Genomic DNA, 22709 nt, shown 5'->3' with positions numbered 1-22709 from the left:
CGATTTAAAAAAAAACACCCGATTCCCCTTCACAAAACGAGCCTCAATCTAATGTTAAAAATTGAGTTTTTGGGTGAACCTCCACTTTAAAATAAAACTGAAATGCAAAACATTTGTGTACAGCTATAAAAAAAGAATCATAAAAAGTGATCACATACCCCCTGTTCTCAGCTGCATAAGGAGCTCAGAAAGCTGGGGGAGGAGAAACAGCAGCACACTGAGATTCCCAGTGAATGGCTGTGCAGGGTTGAGGGTGTCAGGACAACTCTGATCTTTGATGGGGAGCAGGCTGAGCTCCCAGCAGAGCCAGAAAACTGACAACACTTCGCTCTCATGTCTAGTGTGGTCAGTTTTTGACAGGGAAGAAGGAAGAAACACAAGGGATTTCGCACAAAGGAAGCAATACTAAGGGAATAGGATCGTTTATCATACAAATACATGGTACAACATACGCATATCAGGAATATGAAATTTTGGGTTTACATCAGCAGGCTGGGGAGGGTCAGTGACCTAATGAGTGAAAGGAAAGTTAGGGTTTTGCCATGACACTGTCATGGTATTTGGATCACAGGACTGAATGAAAAGAATGACTTGCTAAGTTGTTTACCTATATACCGGTTCACTGTATTTATAGCTTTTTTTTGGTAATTCAGCTATAGCAATGTGCAAATCATAAATCATCCCACATCTACCCGTTTCAACTCTGTATTTAGGTGGTTGCTTAGAGTTATGCCTTAATTCCCATCGCTAATCAAGGCTTATGATCAACAGCAGAAATGTTCAGCATGATGGAGGTATATTGCAGGTTAATCAACACTATTAAGACTGTTAATCCATGCCGCTTGTTAATAAATAAATTGATTCTGACAAGCATTTAAATGTGACAGAAAAACCATATGCCATGTGTTGATGAATAAAATGCAGCAACCAATTCCGTTTCAATATAATGATGTTACATCGGGCAGGAGGTATTTTCTGATTGGCTGCGGTGGTTTACTGAATTTGTTTTTCACATTTTTTTTGCACTACCTGCTGTGTAATATTATTAGTATATAGTCAAACAATACAATTATGCTGTAAGACCAACAAAATGCTTTTAAAAGATTTAAAAAAATCAATAAAAATGAAAAATTCAATAAAAATGAAAAATTCAATACAAAAATTAATTATTAAAAATAAAAGATTAAAAAAATAAAAAAGTGCAGTTTCTAATATTCTTTATTTTGATTTAACTGTAGTTTTAAATACTTTGCCATTTCAGCCTAATCTAATGCCAGCATATTTTTAAGGAATTGTATATGGTTGTATCTTAAAAGTCTCAGGGAACCCCTTTATTTCTATTAATGACAGCATATATTCCAGACACATCATTTTACAAAAATTAAAAAAATCAGTTTACAACTGTTACTTATATGTCACTTCCTTGTACTCAGTTGAAGCGTGTCTCCAGCTGAGCGATCCTGTCCCCTTATGGAAAGAAGAGATACTTCTGCATATCGGATTAATCACCTGGCATGTTTGTACATCCCATTAAATCATGCAACAAAAAATAAATAAAACCTTAATTTTTCAATTTTACATTTACAGAGGGGATACATCCATTTACATGGGCTCTTGCCCTAGATGAGCTTACAATCTAAATTCCCTACTATAGCCATACACTGTTTAAAGAAACTAGAGCATCCTAAGTGATCATATAGATCATAAGAAATAACTCCTATAATAATTATAATGCACTATAATACAACAAATAGTGACATATATTAATGAGCCCAGGTAAGACGCTCCATGATACACTCAGGATACTCCAGGATTCTATGCTACAGATGACTAGAACTTGGCATAGTTGAACACACACATCGTTCCAGACCTCTGTCTCGTATTTAGCACCCAAAGCCCACGAAGGAGGAACGTGCAAGAGAACACCCTGCTTACCTCGACGTGATAATCCACTCCACATTTTTGTAGAAGAGTACGGCTCGTTAGCAGTCACTAGTTAGATGAGAAGTTCCTAAAGGTAATCGATGCGATCTAAAAGGACTACAGAGCCTTGGCTCGAGCACCGATCATCTGTATGGTCTGTGCAGTTTCAAATCAATGCAGCTCCCAGAGCCCTCTAAGCTGGTTCACCCCGACGCTCATTGAAAATCCTTTACACGCTGGCATCATTTTAGGCAGTGCAGAAACGCACACTGAGACATTTGTAAAGAAAAGCAAAGCAATTACAGTCCTGTGTCTTGCTGCAGACTGAAACGTGGAGCTGTGTCACACCAGAAAGCCTGATGTGAAATTATGCAGGCAAAAAAAAAAAAAAAAAGAAGAGGCACCTAAGCCTTCATTATCAATGCATGAAATCAGCTACTGTGATCAGATTCACGCAAGACTTCGAAAGGCATGTGATTATGAAAGGTTCCACAAAATCAGTCCTGAACTGTGCACAATGAAAGGAGTCATCTTGATCGAATGTGCTTTTAAAAACAGCCCTTTCCCGTTTTTATTTTTTTAAATAATGGACTGTGGAGGCAGAGAATAATCAGTATTCTGTGGGGTGATGAGTAATTGTTTTGGAGGCTATTGCAGAGGGGAAAAAATAGTTTAAAAGAAGACTTTCAGGCTTATTGGATAAGGCAGTATAAAGAGCTGTGAGCTATAGCTACCAATCAGATTTAAGCTTTCATGAGATTATAGTTAGCAGAACAATGAAAAATTATTACTGATTGGCTGGTAGTGGATATTACACTTTTAAATGAAGAACAAACTGGCAAAGAAGGTGTGAAAGACCTTTCACTTGTACTGAATAGTCACATGGACTTTGTGGCATATGTTACAGAGAGTACAGCATATCCTTGGTTTATCACAATTTATTTTGGAAGAAGCTAATTCTTTGTCACCCATCAATAAGAGAAAACAAGGCAGCTGAAATAATTTTCGAGGCACATGGTTACAATTTTCCTTCCATTTTTGGCACATTTAGAGCTTCACTGGTATTGAACAGTTTACAGTGCTACAGCTAGCAGAGTCCATATACAGTAAAACCTTGGATTGCAAGCATAATTTGTTCCAGAAACATGCTTGTAATCCAAAGCACTTGTATATCAAAGCTTTTTTTTTTTTTTTACAGGGTATAAAAGAGAAGAGAAGCACCTCTTAGTGTAGCAATAAGTTGCTAAATGTTGTACCTTCATTAAATGTAACCATATTGCTACACTTAGAGGCTCCTCTCTTCTCTTTTACACTTGTGACATGACGCTACTCTTATATCAAGACATCGTTTGTATATCAAGGCAGAATTTATCAAAACATTTTGCTCATCTTGCAAAACGCTCTCAAACCAAGTTACTCTTAAACCAAGGTTTTACTGTACTGTAAATGCCCTCTCCAGTGTCTTGGGTTCCCCAAATCCCAGGGCACTGTATTATACCATTGTTAACATTTTCTGGTACTGTATAGAGCTCTCCATCTTCTCCTGCACATTAACATGATGGGCGTACTGACTGGTCATACCTAAAGTTTATATCCTGGATAAAAAGACAACGGAGGTCTTGACCTCTTGTTTGAAGAAAGCAAATGAAACATTCTGGGATTCAACTGGACCTTTTGACCTTTTTGTATATTCTGATGAATATTACATTCTTCTGAAAAATTCCCAATGAATAGCATCCCCTCTTATGCTATTTGCCATTCTTAAAGTGACACTAAGCCTAGGTTCAAATTGGCGCGATTTGTCATGCGATTTGAGAGATCAAATCGCATGACAAGTCGCAGCCTATTGGCGGCAATGGCACTGTTCCAATCGGTGCGACATCGATTTTGCGGTGCCGCACCGATTTGCAAAAGTAGTTCCTGCACTACTTTTGCTGATTTCAGGTGCAATTTCTATAGACATCTGTGTATGAAGCCACACAAATGTCTATCAAGTAGCACCTGAAATCGTGCTGGCCTTGCTACTTTGAAATCGCGCTACTTCAAGTAAAGTAGCACGATTTCAAAGTAGCATCAGTGTGAACCAGGGCTAAAGGTAATTATTATGTTATTAAAGGTTAATATATATATTTTTTTAAATAACAAACCTCCACTGTGCAGATCGTTTTGCAGAGAGTGGCACTGAACGGCATCTTCTGGGGTCCCTCGGAGGCTGTCTCGGCTCCTCCCCGCTTCTGATAACCCCCTCTAGGAAGCACTCTCTCAAGGGGGTTACCTTGTGGGCATGCTCCCGAGTGCTGTATTCGGCATCCATAGCCGCCGAATGCCAGACTCGGCCCCGCCCCCGGCCCTTGCGTCATTGGAGTTTATTGAAGAACCGAGAAGACCGAGCAAAGGAAGAGTGCGTTCGCGACGCGGGACTTTCAAGGGCTCAGGTAAGTAAAATGGTGGGGCTGGGGGGCCAGTGATCGTAAGATGTTTTTTTACCTTAATACATAGGATGCATTCATTAAGGTGAAAAAAACGTGATCCTTAACAACCCCTTTAAGGTGGCCATGCACTAATTGAAATTCAGCTTGTTCAGCAGGGAGCAGCTAAATTTCACAGTGCAGCGATTATTGGTGCACTCTGTAAAGAGCCAATGATGAGCCTTTGTGTCCAATCACAGTTGATCACATGTAACCAAGGAAATGCCGGTTTATTGGAATTCCTTTCCTTATACTGACAACGTGTGAGGAGAGGTGATCGGCGGCACACTAGTAGCATGCTTTAAATATAACTGTTTTGGGAAAGAGTTAAATTGGTGGTTTTAGTTCCATTTAAACTTTTTCCATCAGCAAACACCAACATTTTTAACCAATATCATGCTACAATACTTTTCTTTAAGCATAGGCCCTTTGAGTGCCTGTCTTTCAATACAATGTAAGGTAATTTATGTAATGATTAAGACCACATTAAACATGGGTTACTTCACAATGGTCCTATGTGTTGAATCAGTGGCCTGGTAAATATGTTGCACAATGTATAACCAAGTACCATGTATAACACAGAGAATACAAGTTACTATGTAGAACAGGGCTCAAAATTTCAAGTCCTGAGCTACTAGCCAGGCCTCAAGAGTTACTCGCCACCAGTTGCCCCACCCAATTCATACACTGCCCTGCGCCTAATTGCACCCGTAAACACGCCCTCGTAGATTATCTCATGGAATGACAATGTTTTATGCAGAATCAAGTTACAAAATTAAATATTACCAACAACAACTTTAACAAAATGGGACAGGGCACTGGGGGCAGACCAGAGGGACAGGGCACTGGGGGCAGACCAGAGGGACAGGGCACTGGGGCAGACCAGAGGGACAGGGCACTGGGGGCAGACCAGAGGGACAGGGCACTGGAACTGGGTCTCTTCCCCATTCTCTTGCTGTCTCCTCTGCAACTCCCATCCATCCTCTCTCTCTCTCTCCCATTCATCTCATCATCAGGAGCCTGTGTGTGCGGCTCCACGCTTGCATGTCCCCACTTCCCCCTTTTATTCAGGCTAGCCAGGCTAGCAGAGAGGAGAGGAGCTGCAGCACAGTGGGAGGGAGTACAATCCAGCGCTGAGATCCACACAACTGCACAGCCATTGACACCATAGCACAGCGCACACTGACAGCGCACAGCAGACATTGAGACCAGTCTGTTGACAGTGCTCAGGCTAAACTGTTGGACACTTACATAGAGCACAAGGAGAAGAAAACTGCACAAACTAGAAGGCTGCCGCTCTCATGTCAGGGCAACTTTCAGTGAGCACTGCACCGGAGTGGTAATTTTTGCAATCCTCCACCTCACTCATTACTTTCTGCTCTCCAGCTACATTGGTCGGGGCCCGGGGGAGGGGGGCAGGCTCAGAGAGGTCATACTGTTAGGTCTCATGTCTTAATGAGAATTGTAAGGAGAGCACCTGTGTACTGCTCTGCCTGTGTGCGGCTCACCAGACTACTTTTCCCGAGCATGCACCTTTCCTATTCGGCCGCCAATCTCATCAGGTTTCTAAGTGTAGGCACAGATTGGAGGGAGATTGTTCATGCAGCCCTGTCATCACTCGCCCCCAGCTTAAATCCACTCGCCAAATGCTAGTAGGCTAGTGGAAATTTTGAGGGCTGATGTAGAAGACATATTAAATATCCCAATAAAATGTTGAAATTCTAGACTACAATTTGCTATTTTGAGAAATTTGCAGTAATGATACTTAATTACTTTTTGGATCATCATAAAATTTAGAAACATTTGCCATAGAAATTAAACATTAGGCTAAATGTGAGCTGGTCTATTAACCAAATGCAAACATACCCCCATTAATTGAAACAGCTGTGCTCCAAAACTGTGATTTTTAATGTGCAGAGGCACATAGGATGAAAAAATGTGCTCCGAGCTCCGTTATTGGTATTCTTAAATTATGTTGCAGCCAGTGAAGATACACTCTAGTTAAAATTGCAAATTTAACTTTACAGTGACACTAAAGGTTCAGTTTTTTTTTTTTTTAAATAACAAACATGTCATACTTACCTCCACTGTGCAGTTCAATGGCTGCGCGGCTATCAATCATCCAATGAAGAGCCAACAACAGCTGGGGGAAACCAACACGGGATAGCGCCCAAGGAGATTTAGACTCAGGTAAGTAAAACGGGGGCTCAGGGGGGCCGGTGACTGCAAGGTGTTTTTTCACCTTAATGCATAGGATGCATTAAGGTGAAAAAACACAAAGATTTACAACCCCTTTAAGATGCTTACAGAAGGGGGCAGAGTCTCACTGCTCAACATTTCAGTTGTACATACATTATAACCAGAGCTTTTTTTCTCAGAAAATAGATGCAGGAACTCAACCATGACCCCGTTCAGATTTCACAAACAGTAGAAGGGTCTTAAAGGGGCATTAAATACCAGGATTGCATTACATACAGAGTGCAGAGTTCAGGGGGGTTACACACAGAGTGCAGAGCTGTCACTTGTAAACACAGAAACCAGACTTCTGTGCTTACAAGTGATTGTGGTGAGCAGGCACCAAAGGGTCTGAGCCAAAGGTGGGGGAACTGAGTTCCCCCAAGTTCCCCCAGAAAAAAAGCCCCGATTATAACATTGTATAAGCAATTCCTATAGTGCACTACTCAATGTCTCTCCCATTTGTCAGTAATCTGCGGATCTGAGAACCCTCTCAATCACCCTAGAAGACCTAATCCTAATCATGCCCACTCTTTTTCACACACATATAAAAATCCTGAAAACAATGCTAGTAGTAGGAAGTTTTTCACAGCCAACAATATGCACAGGAATGTCACAGGAAGTACACATATTTTTTAGGGCTGTGGAAATTAATTATTAATTCATCGATTAATCTTAAATTTTTTTGATCGATCAACATTTTTTTGATCGATCGAAATTATTTTGATTTGTACTCACCTCTCCACGGCTTCAGGGAGTTCCGTCAGAGATCCGGTGACGTCACGGCCACCGGCAGGGCTTGCCGTGTCCATCTGAAGGGCTCCTTTGCTGTGCCTTTATATCTGCATGTCAGCGGGACCTTACAATCTGCCACACGCAAGGGCTGTTACACTTCCCTCTATCAACCTGGGATTCTACAACCATCCACTGGGAGTTGTGGCAGTTCCCTTCATGGGACATCCACATGCCGACGGACTGATGTTAACTTCTCCTCATCTGGATTCAGCAGTGACATCATTGTACACATTTTTATACCAGTATCATACTTAGCTACATGTTTTTATGACTGCTTTTGCTACCATTTGGTATTACTCGCACCATTTTTACTGTTTATGTAGCTACGTCGATTTTATCTCTAGTGCAATATTTATTTTGTTACCTACTTCAAGACTATAAAAGTTTTAATGCTATTCCCATCGAGCGCTGCCTTTGTGTGTTTTTTTTATCCTGCTATATATTTTTACAGTGGTTGGTAGCTGCATTGGGAATAAGCCTGCAAGGAGGAGATCAGCTAAAAGTAGTTGGATCTGTATGTGCGTTATAATTGATCGAAATTAGTCGATTAATCAATATAAAAAAAAAAAGAATAATCGAACACAAAAATTTTGATCAGCAACAGCCCTAATTATATATATATATATATATATATATATATATATATATATATATATATATATATATATAAACTGTACAATAAACTGTACAATCCTTGTACTGGACAAAAGATTCACAGAGCACTGCAGGTTATCTAAATGCTCACTCATCAACTTACATGTATACATTTTAACTTTAGTTACTGTGTTCTGTAAACATTATTTATATTTTTTTTTTGCACAAGGTAAGGAGAGCACAGAAATGTGTAAAAGGGAGCCTGAAGCTCCACCTGCTGTCAGAAAATAAGCATGGGCAATAATAATGCAATGCCTAATAATGTGTAAATATTGAAAATATTTACACATTACAATAAACAGAAAACCACTCTACTATAAATCGAAGGTAATTGAGTGACCTTTCACCTGCATTGTATGTTGGAAGGCATTAGTAACTCACATTACAATGTAGTGAAACTTACAGTTTGCAGGGTGGCAGCATAGAGCTCCTAGCAAAAGATCCTGTAGTCATTGCTGTGCAGTAAAATTGCTCATGACCAGCAAAGTGACACTGTCCCGCGAATCCCTTGCACTTGGTCATATGATCTGTTGATATTATATGACATCATAACAGAATGGGGCATATGGGGAAGTCACTGCTGCCATCATCATCATCAGCCCCTGCCCAACCCCACCTGATCCTCTGCTACCAGTTCTATACATAACATTTTACTTTTAATGCCAGACAGTAAAGTAACAGGAAGGAAAGTGAAGAGAAGACAATAAGTGGGGGCCACTAAACGGCAGTCATAAAGATCCAGAATTTGCAATGGGCCCCTACTTGTTAATTTAGGTTACTGCTTTGAAACATTCATTAGTCTCTAATAAATAAGGTCAAAAGATTGATTTAAATAAAAATTATAATTATACAGCACAGAAATATCAGTGTCAATGCATGTTTTACCTAAAAACTGTTGCATCTTTCCAAGTTCAATTGGTAGCCTAGATACATTTTCATTATGATTGATCACTTGATTATCGTCATTGTATGGCTTTAGAAATGATCAATGAGGCCATGTAGAAGTCAGTGATAACAACAGCCAAGTGTATCTATAGATAAAACCTTTTTTTAGCATTGGATGGAGTGCTGAAGGGTTCGAATTGCAGTCAGGTTTTCATTGAGCAAACCATAGAAATACAAAAAGGAGAGCCAGACCAAAACCGGATAAAAGTCCAAGATGATTTTGTTTAATCATAAAACAGCAACATCATTCCTCTTTTATCAGGGAGCAACACAGTAAAACAACTGAATAAAACGGCAACTTCACAGAACTTTATTAGAACCAGCTCTCCATGTGGAGAAACACACTGGGCCAGATTCACAAAAGAGATACAATTGTCGTATCTATGCGCCTGAATCATAGAATCAGGTTACACATAGATAGCCCTAAGATCCGACAGGTGTAACTGTGTTACACCGTCGGATCTTAGGCTGCAATTCTAGGCCGGCCGCTAGGTGGCGATTCCATTGCGGTCGGCGTAGAATATGCAAATGACTAGTTACGGCGATTCACGAACGTCCGCTTTGCTCGTCGATCTAAATTTACGTTGTTTCCATAGAGATGCGTCGCGTAAAACTAAGCATGCCCTCTAGGTGGTCTAAGCAATGTTAAGTATTGCCGTCGTTCCTGCGTCGAAATTTTAAATTTCACGTCGTTTGCGTAAGTCGTCCGTGAATGGCGCTGGACGCCATTTACGTTAACGTCGAAACCAATGACGTCCTTGCGACGTCATTTAGGGCAATGCACGTCGGGTAATTTTATGGACGGATGCGCAGTACGTTCAGCGCGGGAACGTGCCTAATTTAAATGGTGCCCGCCCCATTTGTATTAGGCGGGCTTGCGCCGAGCGGATTTACGCTACGCCGCCGCAAGTTTACAGGTAAGTGCTTTGTGAATCAGGCACTTACGCTGTAAACCTGCGGCGGTGTAACGTAAATGGGATACGTTACGCCACCGCAGCGTAACGTAATTCTATGTGAATCTGGCCCACTCTTTTTATTTGAATTTTATCAACAATTAAAATGATCTTGGACTCTTTTATCATGGCTTTGGTCTGTCACTCTTTTCTGTATTATGGTTTGAGCTACCGTTGAGTATCCATCAAGGGAAACCTTTTTGTGTAGGAGCTGTCTCACTAAAGCTATTGTGATTCTTTGAAGTTGTCCATCTGACTACATATGCAAGTCTAATAATTCCGGAAGCATGTTTGAGTATGTTGATCTGAAGGTTTTTATTGCTGTCTGTGTCCTGATTGGGGAGATTTTCCCTTCTATTTGTACTGGTGACCATTTTCGCAGAGAAAGCAAATGACAAGATTTGAAGTGGTTGTAAAGGCAGAAGGTTTTTAATCTCACTGCAGTCTATACATTAAGATAAAAGAGCCTTCTGTGTGCGGCAGCCTTTCCTGATTCCCATCTCGATCCAGCGACGTTGCACGAGAGACTCAGCTTTCTAAACTCTCCCTCCTGGTTGGATGAGACACAGCAGTAGGCGCCATTGGCTCCCGCTGCTGTCAAAGTCAGTGAGCCAATGAGGAGAGAGAGGGGGCGGGACCTAGCTGGAGCTCTATGTCTGAATGGACATACCGAGCAGCGGCTTGGCACTCGGCAGGAGGGAGGGACGAGAAGCGCCTGCGAGTGACCCGAGAAGAGGAGGATCTGGGCTGCTCTGTGCAAAATCAACTGCACTGAGCAGGTAAGTATAACATGTTTGTTATTTTTAACCCCCCAAAAATTTACTTTAATATCACTTTAAAGCCTCATGCACACTGGACTTCTTCCAAACTCTCCCAGAAGCCTTCCTCCTGGCAGCAGTATTTTGCCAAAAATTAAAACGCCAGGCACTGGCAGTGTTTTTTTTCTGCCTCTAAACTTATCTGCCACTAAACTTTGCTAAAAGCCTATGTGTGCATGGAAACATGGGCTAGCATGTGGGGCAGGAAAAAAAAAACACCAGATGCCCCCAGGAGCAGCTGTAAAAATATCAAGTGTGAATGAGTCCTAAAGCCTAGTACACATGATGAGAAAATCAGGTGAAAAATACTGTTTTCGGAGCCGATCACGAATCATTCAAAAGTCTGAGTTCATGCAAAAAAAATAACAAACACTGTGCAGTGGTTTTGGACAGAGCAACCCAGATCTTCCTCTGTTCAGATCCACCACCTGCGCTCCTGGCTCCCCCCCCCAAAGAATACCCTCATAGGATCCCGCTTTCTTGACACACACAGAGCAGCTCGGCCCTACCCCCCCTTCATCATCTTCTTGGCTCTCCTTACGGCGCTCCTGGTCCCTCCCTCCTGTCAAATGCCCCCAGAGCAAGCTGCTTGCTGTGGGAACACCCAAGCAAACTTGCTCCCGAGCCACTGCTCTGCATGCCCATTCACACATGGAGCAGCGGCTTGGCCCCTCCCCATCTCTATTCATTGGCTCACTGGCTGTGAGAATCCCTTTGCTGCTTAAGCCAATGAGGAGTGAGAGTTTCGGGAGAGCCAAGGCTGTTGTGCTGGATCGCGATGGGAGTCAGGTAAGTATTGGGGGAGCTAGAGAAGGTTTTTTTACCCTCATGAAGCTTGAGCCTTTACAACCACTTTAAAGCCGTGTACACACGATCGGCATTTCCTATGAAAAAAGTCAGATGAACTTTTTTCATCGGACAAACCAATTGTGTGTGGGCCCCATCTGTCTTTTTTCCATCATCTGTGTGGAACTCCATCGGAGAAAAACCCACGCATGCTCAGAATAAAGTTGACGCATGCTCAGAAGCATTGAACTTAATTTTTTTCAGCTCCTCATAGTGTTTTACGTCACCGCGTTTTGGCACGGTCTGATAGTGTGTATGCAAGACTGATGAAAGTCAGCTTCATCGGAATTCCGACAAAAAAATCCATTGGATATTATTCCATCAGAAATCTGATTGTTTGTACACGGCTTAGGCCACGTACACACGGTCGGTCAAAACCGATGAAAACGGACTGAAGGACCGTTTCATCGGTCCAAACCGATCGTGTGTGGGCCCCATCGGTCAGTTATCCTTCGGTCAAAAAAAGTAGTATGATATTTCCTTATGAAAAAGATTGCTAAAGTTTATACTGTTGTACTTTTACGCACTGTAGTAATACACACTTGTGCCCAGACCTAGGACATCACACTATTACATGTTCTTAACAAGCAGTGAAAAAACAGAAACTTTAAAACAAGCAACTACTGACTTCTATAAAATGTGAAGTTATTCCTTTTTTAAAGACCCTCAAAGATCACAACAAAGACTCTAAAGTCCAGTTTTAGTCCATTTTTAACAGCTTAGAAAAAAATCCACAGGCTGTCTACATTAGAGAGCTGGCAGGCTGCCATGATTCTGTTCAGTGCCGGTGTTGGAAACTTTGGAAATTAATTTCTTCACAATGTTTATAGATACAGAATTAAATGAGGACTTTTTATTGTTTCAATCTGTTTATTCAACTTTCAGAATTACGGTTAAACGTTGTAATAAAATACAAGAAAGTGCAAAATGTCTCTGAAGAAATAAACAGTAAACAAGAAGTCGTCAACGATAGCATGTTTTAAGGGTAATGCCGCGTACACACGACCGTTATTCATGTCATTGAAAAAAACTATGTTTTTCTCGACGTGATTCCTCTCAAGCCTGCCTTGCATACACACGATTGTGAAAAAAAAATGCTTGAGCAAAGCGCGGTGACGTACAACACGTACAACGACGGCACTATAAAGGTGAAGTTCCATTAGAATGGCACCACCCTTTGGGCTGCTTTTTCTGATTTTGTGTTACTGCGTGTTAGTAAAAGTTTGGTGAGAGACGATTTGCGCTCTTCAGTCTTCGTGCTTTTCAGTCTTCGTGCTTTTCAGTCTGTTATAGCGTGACGAAAATATGCTATCTCCATTACGAACGCTAGTTTTACCAGAGCGAGTGCTCCCATCTCATAACTCGCTCCCATCTCATAACTTCTGATCATGCGCGTTTTTTCCCCCCTCGTTAAAGCATACACACAATCGTTTTTCACAATGTAAAATAGAACGACGTGAAAAACAACGAGAAAAAAATAGAGGTTCTAAATTTTTAAAGGCCATTTTTTGCGTCAAGAAAAATGCTCTGGAGCATACACACAACCGTTTTTCATGATCAATTTGAAAAATTTAATTTTTTCTCGTCATGAGAAACGGTCGCGTGTACGCGGCATAAGGCATTAAGACATAAGTCCATGAAGATCTGCCAATAGGTATTAGAAACTGTGACTGTGGTCAACTATAAGAAAACTAATATTGAGAAACATATTAGTTTATAGGATGCTAATAGGTCAAACAACCCGTGGGCCTTACATCAGGTCAACTTTGTACATTCGGCAGAGGGGTCAAGCAGGACATTACCCACCTACCTAGGCAAGATATAGGCATAATAATGCAATTATAACAACCATAGTGACCATTATTCCATCCAGCACTGGAATTATTTATCTTACCCCCCAAAAAACATATAATTATTGTATACTTGGAAAAAATCAAGTGTAGCAGCAACATATTCTTTGAGGGACATTGTTACATACAAAACCTAGACGGAAAAAATTAGGACTTTTTTAAAGTGCTTTTAATACTTTTTCAGAATGTGTAAGCACTATAGTGTGTGTAAACAGGTTCACTTTAACCACTTCAGCTCCTGAATTGCGTGGTTGTGTGTCACTGTACCCAAATAAAATCAATGTCCTTTTTTCCTAACAAATAGAGCTTTCTTTTGGTGGAATTTGATCACCTCTGTGGTTTTTATTTTTTTGCGCTAAAAAACAAAAAAAGACAATATTTTCTGTTTTTAAACATATTCAATAAAAAAAATTAAAATACAATTTCTCTCCTCTCGTCGATTTAGACCAATATGTGCTCTGCTACATGTTGGTCAAAAAAAATCCCAAGAAGCATCTTCAAACTATGGGATATGTTAATGTAATTTATTTATTACTAGTAACGGCAGCAATCAGCGACTTATAGTGGGACTGTGACATTGCGGCGGACAAATCGGACACTAAGTGACACTTTTTGGGGACACTAATACCATGACTGTCACTGTACTAATGACACTCGCAGGGAATGGGTTAACATCAGGGGCGATCAAAGAGTTAAATGTGTTCCCTGGGAGTGCTTGCTAACTGTGTGGGGGGTGCTTTGACTGGGGGAAAATAGAGATCCGTGTTCCCACTTAGCAGAAACACAGGATTGCCAACTTCCTCTCTCACAGAACAGCAATCTGCCTTGTTTACACAGGCAGACCGCCATTCTTCCTCTCTTGGGAATGATTGTCGGGTGCTGGCAAACATCGGGTCCGACTGATTGACTCCCGCTGTGCCTAATCACAGCGAGAGTATGTCGCCGGTTGAGCGCATGTGTGCCCCAGACCCAGAAATAAAGATGATGTACAGGTACGTGATTTCTTGCTGAAGGGCCGCCCTGCCGCTGTACATGTTGGGCAGTCTAGAAGCAGTTAAGATATTATTCGGTGTAATAGCAATATCTATATGGCACTAATAAGTAATGGAAATTTATTTTACTACTGTCAAGAACTGATTTCTAGAGCGATGCATTTAGGACATTTACTACACTATAGAATACCGCCAACTCTCAAAATGTAATATAATGACATGTGCACTTCTGGGTACATTAACTCTACTGACTACAGCGTTAAAGGCACATTCAGGCTTTTTCAGGCTTGAACAGGTACATATAAAAGAAAAATATCATTAAAGACAGCTCATGTGATTAGGATAATGATTTTGCCTCCTATATAAACAGTTCTTTTCGCTTTGTGCTTTTATATGTTCACTGAAAAAGCATTTGATCGTTCTAAGATTTTTTTTCTCTAGAATATATACCACAAAATTAAAAAGGGGGCGATAATGACAATTTGCTTTAGCAGAGAGAGGCTCGTTGGATTCACAACTTGCCGGCCCTTAAATATCCTGGATTAAATGATGCTCTCAGTTACAAACCTTTTTAGTGACAATGGGACCATCACTTTATCCTAATTCTTCACTCTGCTTATCTCATCGTACTAAATGTTGTTCTACTCCCATACCTAATTGGACTGGCAGATCAATATGGTCAGTCCAAGTGGGTTGATATTATTAGATGTTTATTCTTTATATGGGATCCTATCTGATGTACTGCTGTACTATGCGTTCTATTGAATTAATAATGTGTGCCTTTCAATATATTTTTTCTGATGCATAAACAAGTTCATTGAACTTCATTTAAATTTTCAATTTGTTTATATCATTATCTTTGACAGTACATTCCAATGATTCCCACGTTGGGTCCTAATAGGTTTAGGCAGCCATACGGATGCCCCGGGTACTTGTCCCTTGGGTGTCTGACCAATCGCCCTAAAGGCTTGAGCCCTTATTTGTACAACTGATGCGTGTTGCTGGGTTAACTTTCAATAACCATCTTGCTGACCAGGGGTTTTCATGACCACCTGCATCATCTACTGATAGTTGCCATGCCGCATGACGCCCAGGGAAAGGCCCTGGCCTTTCCATTGACTGCCCCTGTGCTAAATAGTGGCATAGATTTTCCAATATGGCGATGTGAATCACAATAAATCTGTGCGTGACATCACATCCTCTCCATTGGACTGGCGCACCAGCGTCAAATAGACGTCTGCGTCCAGCTGGTGACGTCAAACCACATCGGGATGGAGGATAGATAAATTGTGACATCCAGCCACCATTTACTGACAGAGGATTTGGGAGAGAGAGGGTATGTACTGCTCCTCTCGCTCTTTACATTGACTACTGGATTCCATAAAAGACAGGTAAGAACTCTCCGCTAGCTATTTTGCCCATATGTATTTTTTTGACTATGCTGCTGGGGGGATGGGACTGCGGACTACCTGGTCGCCAGCTTTCTCTTCTGTTGGGAAGGTTTTTGCACCATCTGAGACAGGCTATCTGCCTCCCAGTCATGGAGGGAGAGGTGCCTGATCTCTCTCCCATGCCTGTCTGACATGGAGGCCCCGTCTTAACCCTTGCATTGTCATTCAGTATGAAACAACTTCTACTCATTTCCCTTTCCATAGGATTCTGCCAGCTGATTTTTTTGAGGAGAATGTTTCAATCAAGCCCACACAGCAGACAAGGTTTTCGCTGTCATTTTTCCAATCTAGGGCCTGGTTTTTGCGAACTCCATACATATATTGCCCTCTCTTCCTCCCAAGTTCAGCAGCTGAATGCCCCCCTTTCAAGTTTTAAAAGGAGAATTAATTGGTCATGATTGAATCTGATATGATTAAGGTAAACTCCCACTATCCAGTCAAATTGATCCATGCTTGATCAATTAGAGATATCTAAATAATTTTCCTTTTTCATATATGTTCTAGGTGATTGTCTTGTGTCCTTTCCCTGTGGTTGCACACCTGCCCCAGGGGCTCTGGCTCTAGAGGAATTAATGTACTCAATTGATCCAAGTCTTGATTTTTCAGCACCCGGTAGTCCTCTTTCTTAATTTAATATATTGTTCATAATGATTTTTGTAAAAACAAATCTTAATGACTATGTGACATCTGTAATAATATTATGTATATACAGTTTGCTATAAACATTTACAAGTGTTTATCTTTTTCATCAATTGCATTAATTTTATGCAGCACTCCTAAGTCTCCTGAGGAAGCTCTTCGGGGAGAAACATGTAGAGCAGAATTGGCTGCATTGTTGTATGAATTGTACAATATGTGATAATTGTTATCATTATTTTAAACTTGTTATTTAATACAATCTGTATTTCTTACTCTATATGAATATGTTGTAAATTCATTTTTGGCACCTTTAAAGTCCTGTTTCTTGTATGACCAAATTCCCATAGACACACTCCTAAACCTTGTGGACAGCCTTCCCAGAAGAGTTAAAACTGTTATAGCTGCAAAGACTGGACCAACTCAATATTGAACCCTACAGACTAGGACTGGGGTGCAGTTTTCCTGTCAGAAAAAAACGGTCGTGTGTATGAGGCTTCAGAGTCTGCAAGAGACTCAAGACTGGGGTGGAGGTTCACCTTCCAGCAGGACAACGACCCTAAACATACAGCCAGAGCTAAAATGGAATGGTTTAGCTTAAAGCATATTCATGTGTTAGAATGGCTCAGTCAAAGTCCAGACCTAAATCTAATTGAGAATCTGTTGCAAGACTTGAAAATTGCTGTTTACAGACGCTCTCCCTCCAATCTGACAGAGCTTGAGCTATTTTGCAAAGAAGAATGGGCAAATATTTCACTCTCTAGATGTGCAAAGCTGGTAGAGACATCCCCAAAAAGACTTGCAGCTGTAATTGCAGTGAAAGGCGGTTCTACAAAGTATTGACTCAGGGGGGCTGAATACAAAATACAGGCCACACTTTTCAGATATTTATTTGCAAACCATTTATCATTTTCCTTCCACTTCACAATTCTGTGCCACTTTGTGTTTGTCTATCACATACAATCCCAATAAATCCCAATAAAATACATTTAAGTTTTTGGTTGTAACATGCCAAAATGTGGAAAATTTGCAAGGGGTATGAACACTTTTTCAAGGCACTGTATATCCTCCACATAGTAAACTGCCGCTAGCCAGCCTCCAGTGGCACCAGTCCACCCAAACTTAATGGGGACACAGATCACAAGAGAAAAACTGGCAAAGGTTCTTTCCCTCTCTGCCCCATCTCCAGTGAGCATCACTTTGGAGAAATCCTGGAGACGGGCATGGGAGGAAGAGACAAGAGAGCTTGACAGTAGGAGGTCTTGAGAAGAGCGGAGAGGACGGTTAGGGATATGTTTAGAGACAAGATTGGTTATGTAGCTTGGGGCAGAGTTGTGGATGGCTTTGTAGGTTGTGGTTAGTATTTTGAATTTAATTCGCTGGGTGATAGGAAGCCAGTGTAGGGATTGGAGGAGAGGTTTGGCAGATACTGAGCGGTTGGTAAGGTGGATAAGTCTGGCAGCAGCATTCATAATAGACTGAAGAGGAGATAGCCTATAGAGAGGCAGGCCAATAAGAAGGGAGTTGCAATAGTCAAGGCGAGAGATAACAAGGGAGTGAATGAGGAGTTTGGGGGTTTCATTTGTTAGAAAGGGGCGAATTTTAGAGATGTTATGAAGGTGAATTCTACAAACTTTTGACAACGATTGGATTTGAGGCTGAAATGACAAGTCAGAGTCTAGGATTACACCAAGTACCCTGGCCTGAGGGGAAGGACTGATGGTTGCATTGTTGATTTTGATGGAAAAGTCATGGAGGGGGGCACGGGCAGGGGGGAATATTAGTAACTCAGTTTTAGAGAGAATTCGTTTAAGGAAGTGGTGCGACATCCATGCTGAGATGTCAGTTAGTAAGTTAGTAATGCGAGAGGAGACTGACGGAGTGAGGTGAGGAGTAGACAGATAGATTTGGGTGTCATCGGCGTATAGGTGGTATTGAAAGCCGTGGGCGGTTATCAAGTGACCAAGGGAGGAGGTGTAGATAGAGAAGAGAAGTGGTCCAAGAACAGAGCCTTGAGGGACCCCCACAGAAAGGGGAAATGGAGAGGAGGAGACAGAGTTGAAGGTAACACTGAAGGAGCGCTGTGATAGATAGGCAAAGAACCAGGATAGAGCAGAATCTTGGAGGCCAAGGGAATGGAGTTTATTGAGAAGGAGCAGGTGGTCAACGGTATCAAAGGCTGCAGAGAGGTCAAGTAGAAGGAGTATGGAGTACTGGCTGTTGCATTTAGCAGTTAGTAAATCGTTAGTGATTTTTAGTAAGGCAGTTTTCGTGGAGTGCTTGCGAGCGAAAGCCAGACTGTAAGGGGTCAAGAAGGTTATTTTCACTGAGGTAGGAGCCAAGACGGTTGTAGACTAGGCGTTCTAGAAGTTTAGAGGTGAATGGGAGCAATGAGATGGGCCTTAAAGCGGGGGTTCACCCTAAAATAAATTTTTTGCCTAACCTATCTGTAGCCTTAATAAAGGCTTGTAGCGTTTTCAATTTTTTTTTGTGTACACTTACCTGTCTTCAGCCGCACTTCCGGGTCTTCTTCCTTGCAGGGAGTGGGCGTGTCGCTCCTTTTCCCAGACGGGGAGCTCTGCATAGATGATTGACGTGCGCGTCATCGCCTTCCCAAAATATCCGGCGGGGTCTCGGCTCTTTACGGCGCCTGCGCCTGCCGTGTAGAGCTGACTGCGCAGGCGCCTTAAAGTGTCGAGTCCCACTCGGATATTTTGGAAGGCGATGACGCGCACGTCACTCATCTATGCAGAGCTTAGGAACGCCTACTCCCCGGGGGAGCGAGAACCTGGAAGCCGGGTGAAAACGACGGAAAAGTACGTAAGTAGGTAAGTACAGACCGGAAAAAAGAAAAATACAGCATACTGTTGATGTCAGCAGTATGCTGGATAGAACTGTTTTTTTTTTTAGGGTGAACCCCCGCTTTAAGTTAATCTCTACCTAACTCCATATAAGGACCAATTTCGGGTCATTACCCTAAGCGAACTGAAAAGGGTATCTAGTCATGAGCAAGCGATCCATCGTCATACTTAGATAACCATATAAGCATTTTATTAGTGAGATCCGTGGCTAGTAAAAGTTCCAGAAATGTAAAATATAAGTTAAAAGCAAATGCTTGCCACTAAATGTATTTAATGAATGTATTTAATTATTTAATTATTTGCATAAAGCAGAATGTCTGCAATGTTCTACAAGCCAAACTCATGAACATAGAAAAATAAATTCCTTTCATATATATTTATATATAAGTAATGTTCCCTCTGTAAAAGATTATTTTATAAAGTCTCCAGCATAAAAACATCTTCTGATTCAGCACTGCACAAAGGAATTCTTTTTATGCTGCCCTTTGAATAGACATCATCCTTAGAAAATCACAGACATCAGTGTTAAGCCTCCTGCAGCAATTATCTGTGTTTTCAGTACTGTGATAGGGCAACAAATACCAACATCTTTTTTAGGTGCTGGAAGGAATTTAATGAGCTCAGACCAGAAGTTTTTCCAAACTTGCACCTCTGTGCTAATAAGTACTAACATTTACACAAAACCTTTATTGTTGCAAAACCATTAAATCCTCCAGACAGGAAAAAAAATGACCCCCTTCGCCGACGCTGCAAGGGTTAATTGCTCACTTACGTCTGGGGGAACAATAAAAGGAGATATACTTACCTGATCCTGTGATCCTTCCTGCAGCTAGAACAGGCCCCACAGATTATGCACCCCCCCCACCCCCCAGCGCCAGTGGTCTAGGGTCCTGACATCATCAAGATCAGAGAGCAGGGTATATAGCTCTGTTCTGGGCGTTAGAATGCTGATGCACAGTCAACCGCCGGATTATTGGGGGAGTGCTGCCTTCTGGGGGAGCAGAGGATCAGGTAAATGACACGGTTTTTCCTCTCCCCTAGACAAAATGAGCTATTAACCCTTGTAGTGTGGGCACAGCTACTCTGGCTTGTAAAAGAACTCTACCCATAACAACTTCATAAAAACAACATTTCACATTAATAATTGTGCTGCCAAAATTAGTATAAATTGCCTCCAGCATTGCTCCTGTTTCTTCTTGCTGGTGGCTGCCATTTTACTGAAGCCCTAAGCCCCTGAACAGAAGTAAATTATAAAGCGGAACTAAGCACCTCAATTTAACAGTTTAAAAAAACAGTTACATGTCTGGAACGCCGGATGCTAATTGCCACATTTTCTTGCGTCTTCAACCAAACTGTCAAACCATCAAATGGCTGGTGTCATAACTGATCACATGTGCAACACCATGGCAGTTACAGATCAAACAGAAGCAGCTTCCTTGGCTGTAAAGGATAGGAGTGTTTTAAGGATAGATTGTGCTTTAAGGCTGTCAGCAGATCGGCCTCTATAAACTCAACAGGGGGCTCTTCTCTGAGCAATAGCATTTAGGGTTAAGAAATAATTTGTTTCTATTTGTAATATTGACATCTCATGTTTGGATACCATGCTCATGCAATTTTTATTTCATGTGTTTTTTTTTTCATATATTTGTACGAAATAAAGAACCTTTTTTGATGTATTCTATTCAGTCCAATTTTTTTGTGAGTGAATGAGTGAGTGAGAGACTTGTAAAGCGCAACACATGCGAACTGAATCGCCTCTGGTCGCTGTATCCATTTCATGGGTAAGGAACCCCTTGACCTCAGAAGAGATGGGTTTTAACCAGTTAACCACCAGCCGCAAGGTGGTTGCTTAACTGGGGGTCGCCGTTCTGAAACGGCGCCCAGCAGAAGCAGTAATGCGCGCCGCCTCGGGTGCGCACACAGAAAATTGAGAGGGGGGAGCGCGGGTGTCAGCAGCGCTGTGGATGGATCTGTGACTATTGCAGTCACAGATCCATCCATCCCTGCTCAGCCATCCCTGAAACCCCCTGCAATACTGTGCATTACCCCCTACAATACTCTGCAATACCCCCCCTTCACAATACTCTGCATACCCCCCTGCGCAATACTCTGCATACCCCCCTGTGCAATACTCTGCATACCCCCCTGTGCAATACTCTGCATACCACCCTGCGAAATACTCTGCATACCCCCCCTGCGCAATACTCTGCATACCCCCCCTGCGCAATACTCTGCATACCCCCCCTGCGCAATACTCTGCATACCACCCCCTGCGCAATACTCTGCATACCCCCCCTGCGCAATACTCTGCATACCACCCCCTGCGCAATACTCTGCATACCCCCTGCGCAATACTCTGCATACCCCCCTGCGCAATACTCTGCATACCCCCCTGCGCAATACTCTGCATTACTCCCCGGCAATACTCTGCATTACTCCCCGGCAATACTCTGCAATACCCCAGCGCAATTACTCTGCAATACCCCTGCGCAATTACTGTGCAATACCCCCCGCACCAATACTCTGCAATACCCCCGCACCAATACTCTGCAATACCCCCGCACCAATACTCTGCAATACCCACGCACCAATACTCTGCAATACCCACGCACCAATACTCTGCAATACCCACGCACCAATACTCTGCAATACCCCCGCACCAATACTTTGCATACCCCCTGCGCAATACTCTGCATACCCCCCTGCGCAATACTCTGCATTACTCCCCGGCAATACTCTGCATTACTCCCCGGCAATACTCTGCAATACCCCAGCGCAATTACTCTGCAATACCCCCGCACCAATACTCTGCAATACCCCCCGCACCAATACTCTGCAATACCCCCCGCACCAATACTCTGCAATACCCCCGCACCATACTCTGCAATACCCCCGCACCAATACTCTGCAATACCCCCGCACCAATACTCTGCAATACCCCCGCACCAATACTCTGCAATACCAAGCGTGTGCAATTTTGAAGGGTGACATGTTGGGTATCTATTGACTCGGCGTAACTTCATCTTTCATATTATGCAAAAACAGTGGGCTAACTTTAATGTTTTTTTTTTTAAAAGCACAAAACCGTTTTATTTCCAAAAAAACGCATTCGAACAATTGCTGCGAAAATAACGTGCGCGATAAAAAGTTGCAACGACCGCCATTGTATTGTCTAGGGTTTTTGCTAAAAAAGCATATATAATGTTTTGGGTTTCCATGTAATTTTCTAGCAAATAAATGATGATTTTTCCATGTTTGAGAGGAATGTCAGAATTGGTCTGG

The 22709-nt window shown here is 42.0% G+C and overlaps 1 protein-coding gene across 3 annotated transcripts in view; it reads right to left on the bottom strand.

Annotated features, from left to right (window-relative positions):
- ZNF385B (zinc finger protein 385B) overlaps positions 1 to 22709 on the bottom strand; it is a 665073-nt gene that overhangs the window by 446573 nt on the left and 195791 nt on the right. The window contains exon 1 of one of the 3 annotated variants that reach the window (XM_040357649.1): positions 1936 to 2306. The exons of the other annotated variants lie outside the window; for them this stretch is intronic. Coding sequence (XP_040213583.1) covers positions 1936 to 1960 — 25 coding nt within the window. The 5' untranslated portion in view covers positions 1961 to 2306. Of the gene's footprint in view, positions 1 to 1935; positions 2307 to 22709 lie in introns of those variants that run through there. 3 annotated transcript variants of the gene reach the window in all.

This window comes from Rana temporaria, chromosome 6, assembly GCF_905171775.1.
Source record: "Rana temporaria chromosome 6, aRanTem1.1, whole genome shotgun sequence".
NCBI lineage: Eukaryota > Metazoa > Chordata > Amphibia > Anura > Ranidae > Rana > Rana temporaria.
This window is presented reverse-complemented; position numbering and strand designations above follow the sequence as displayed.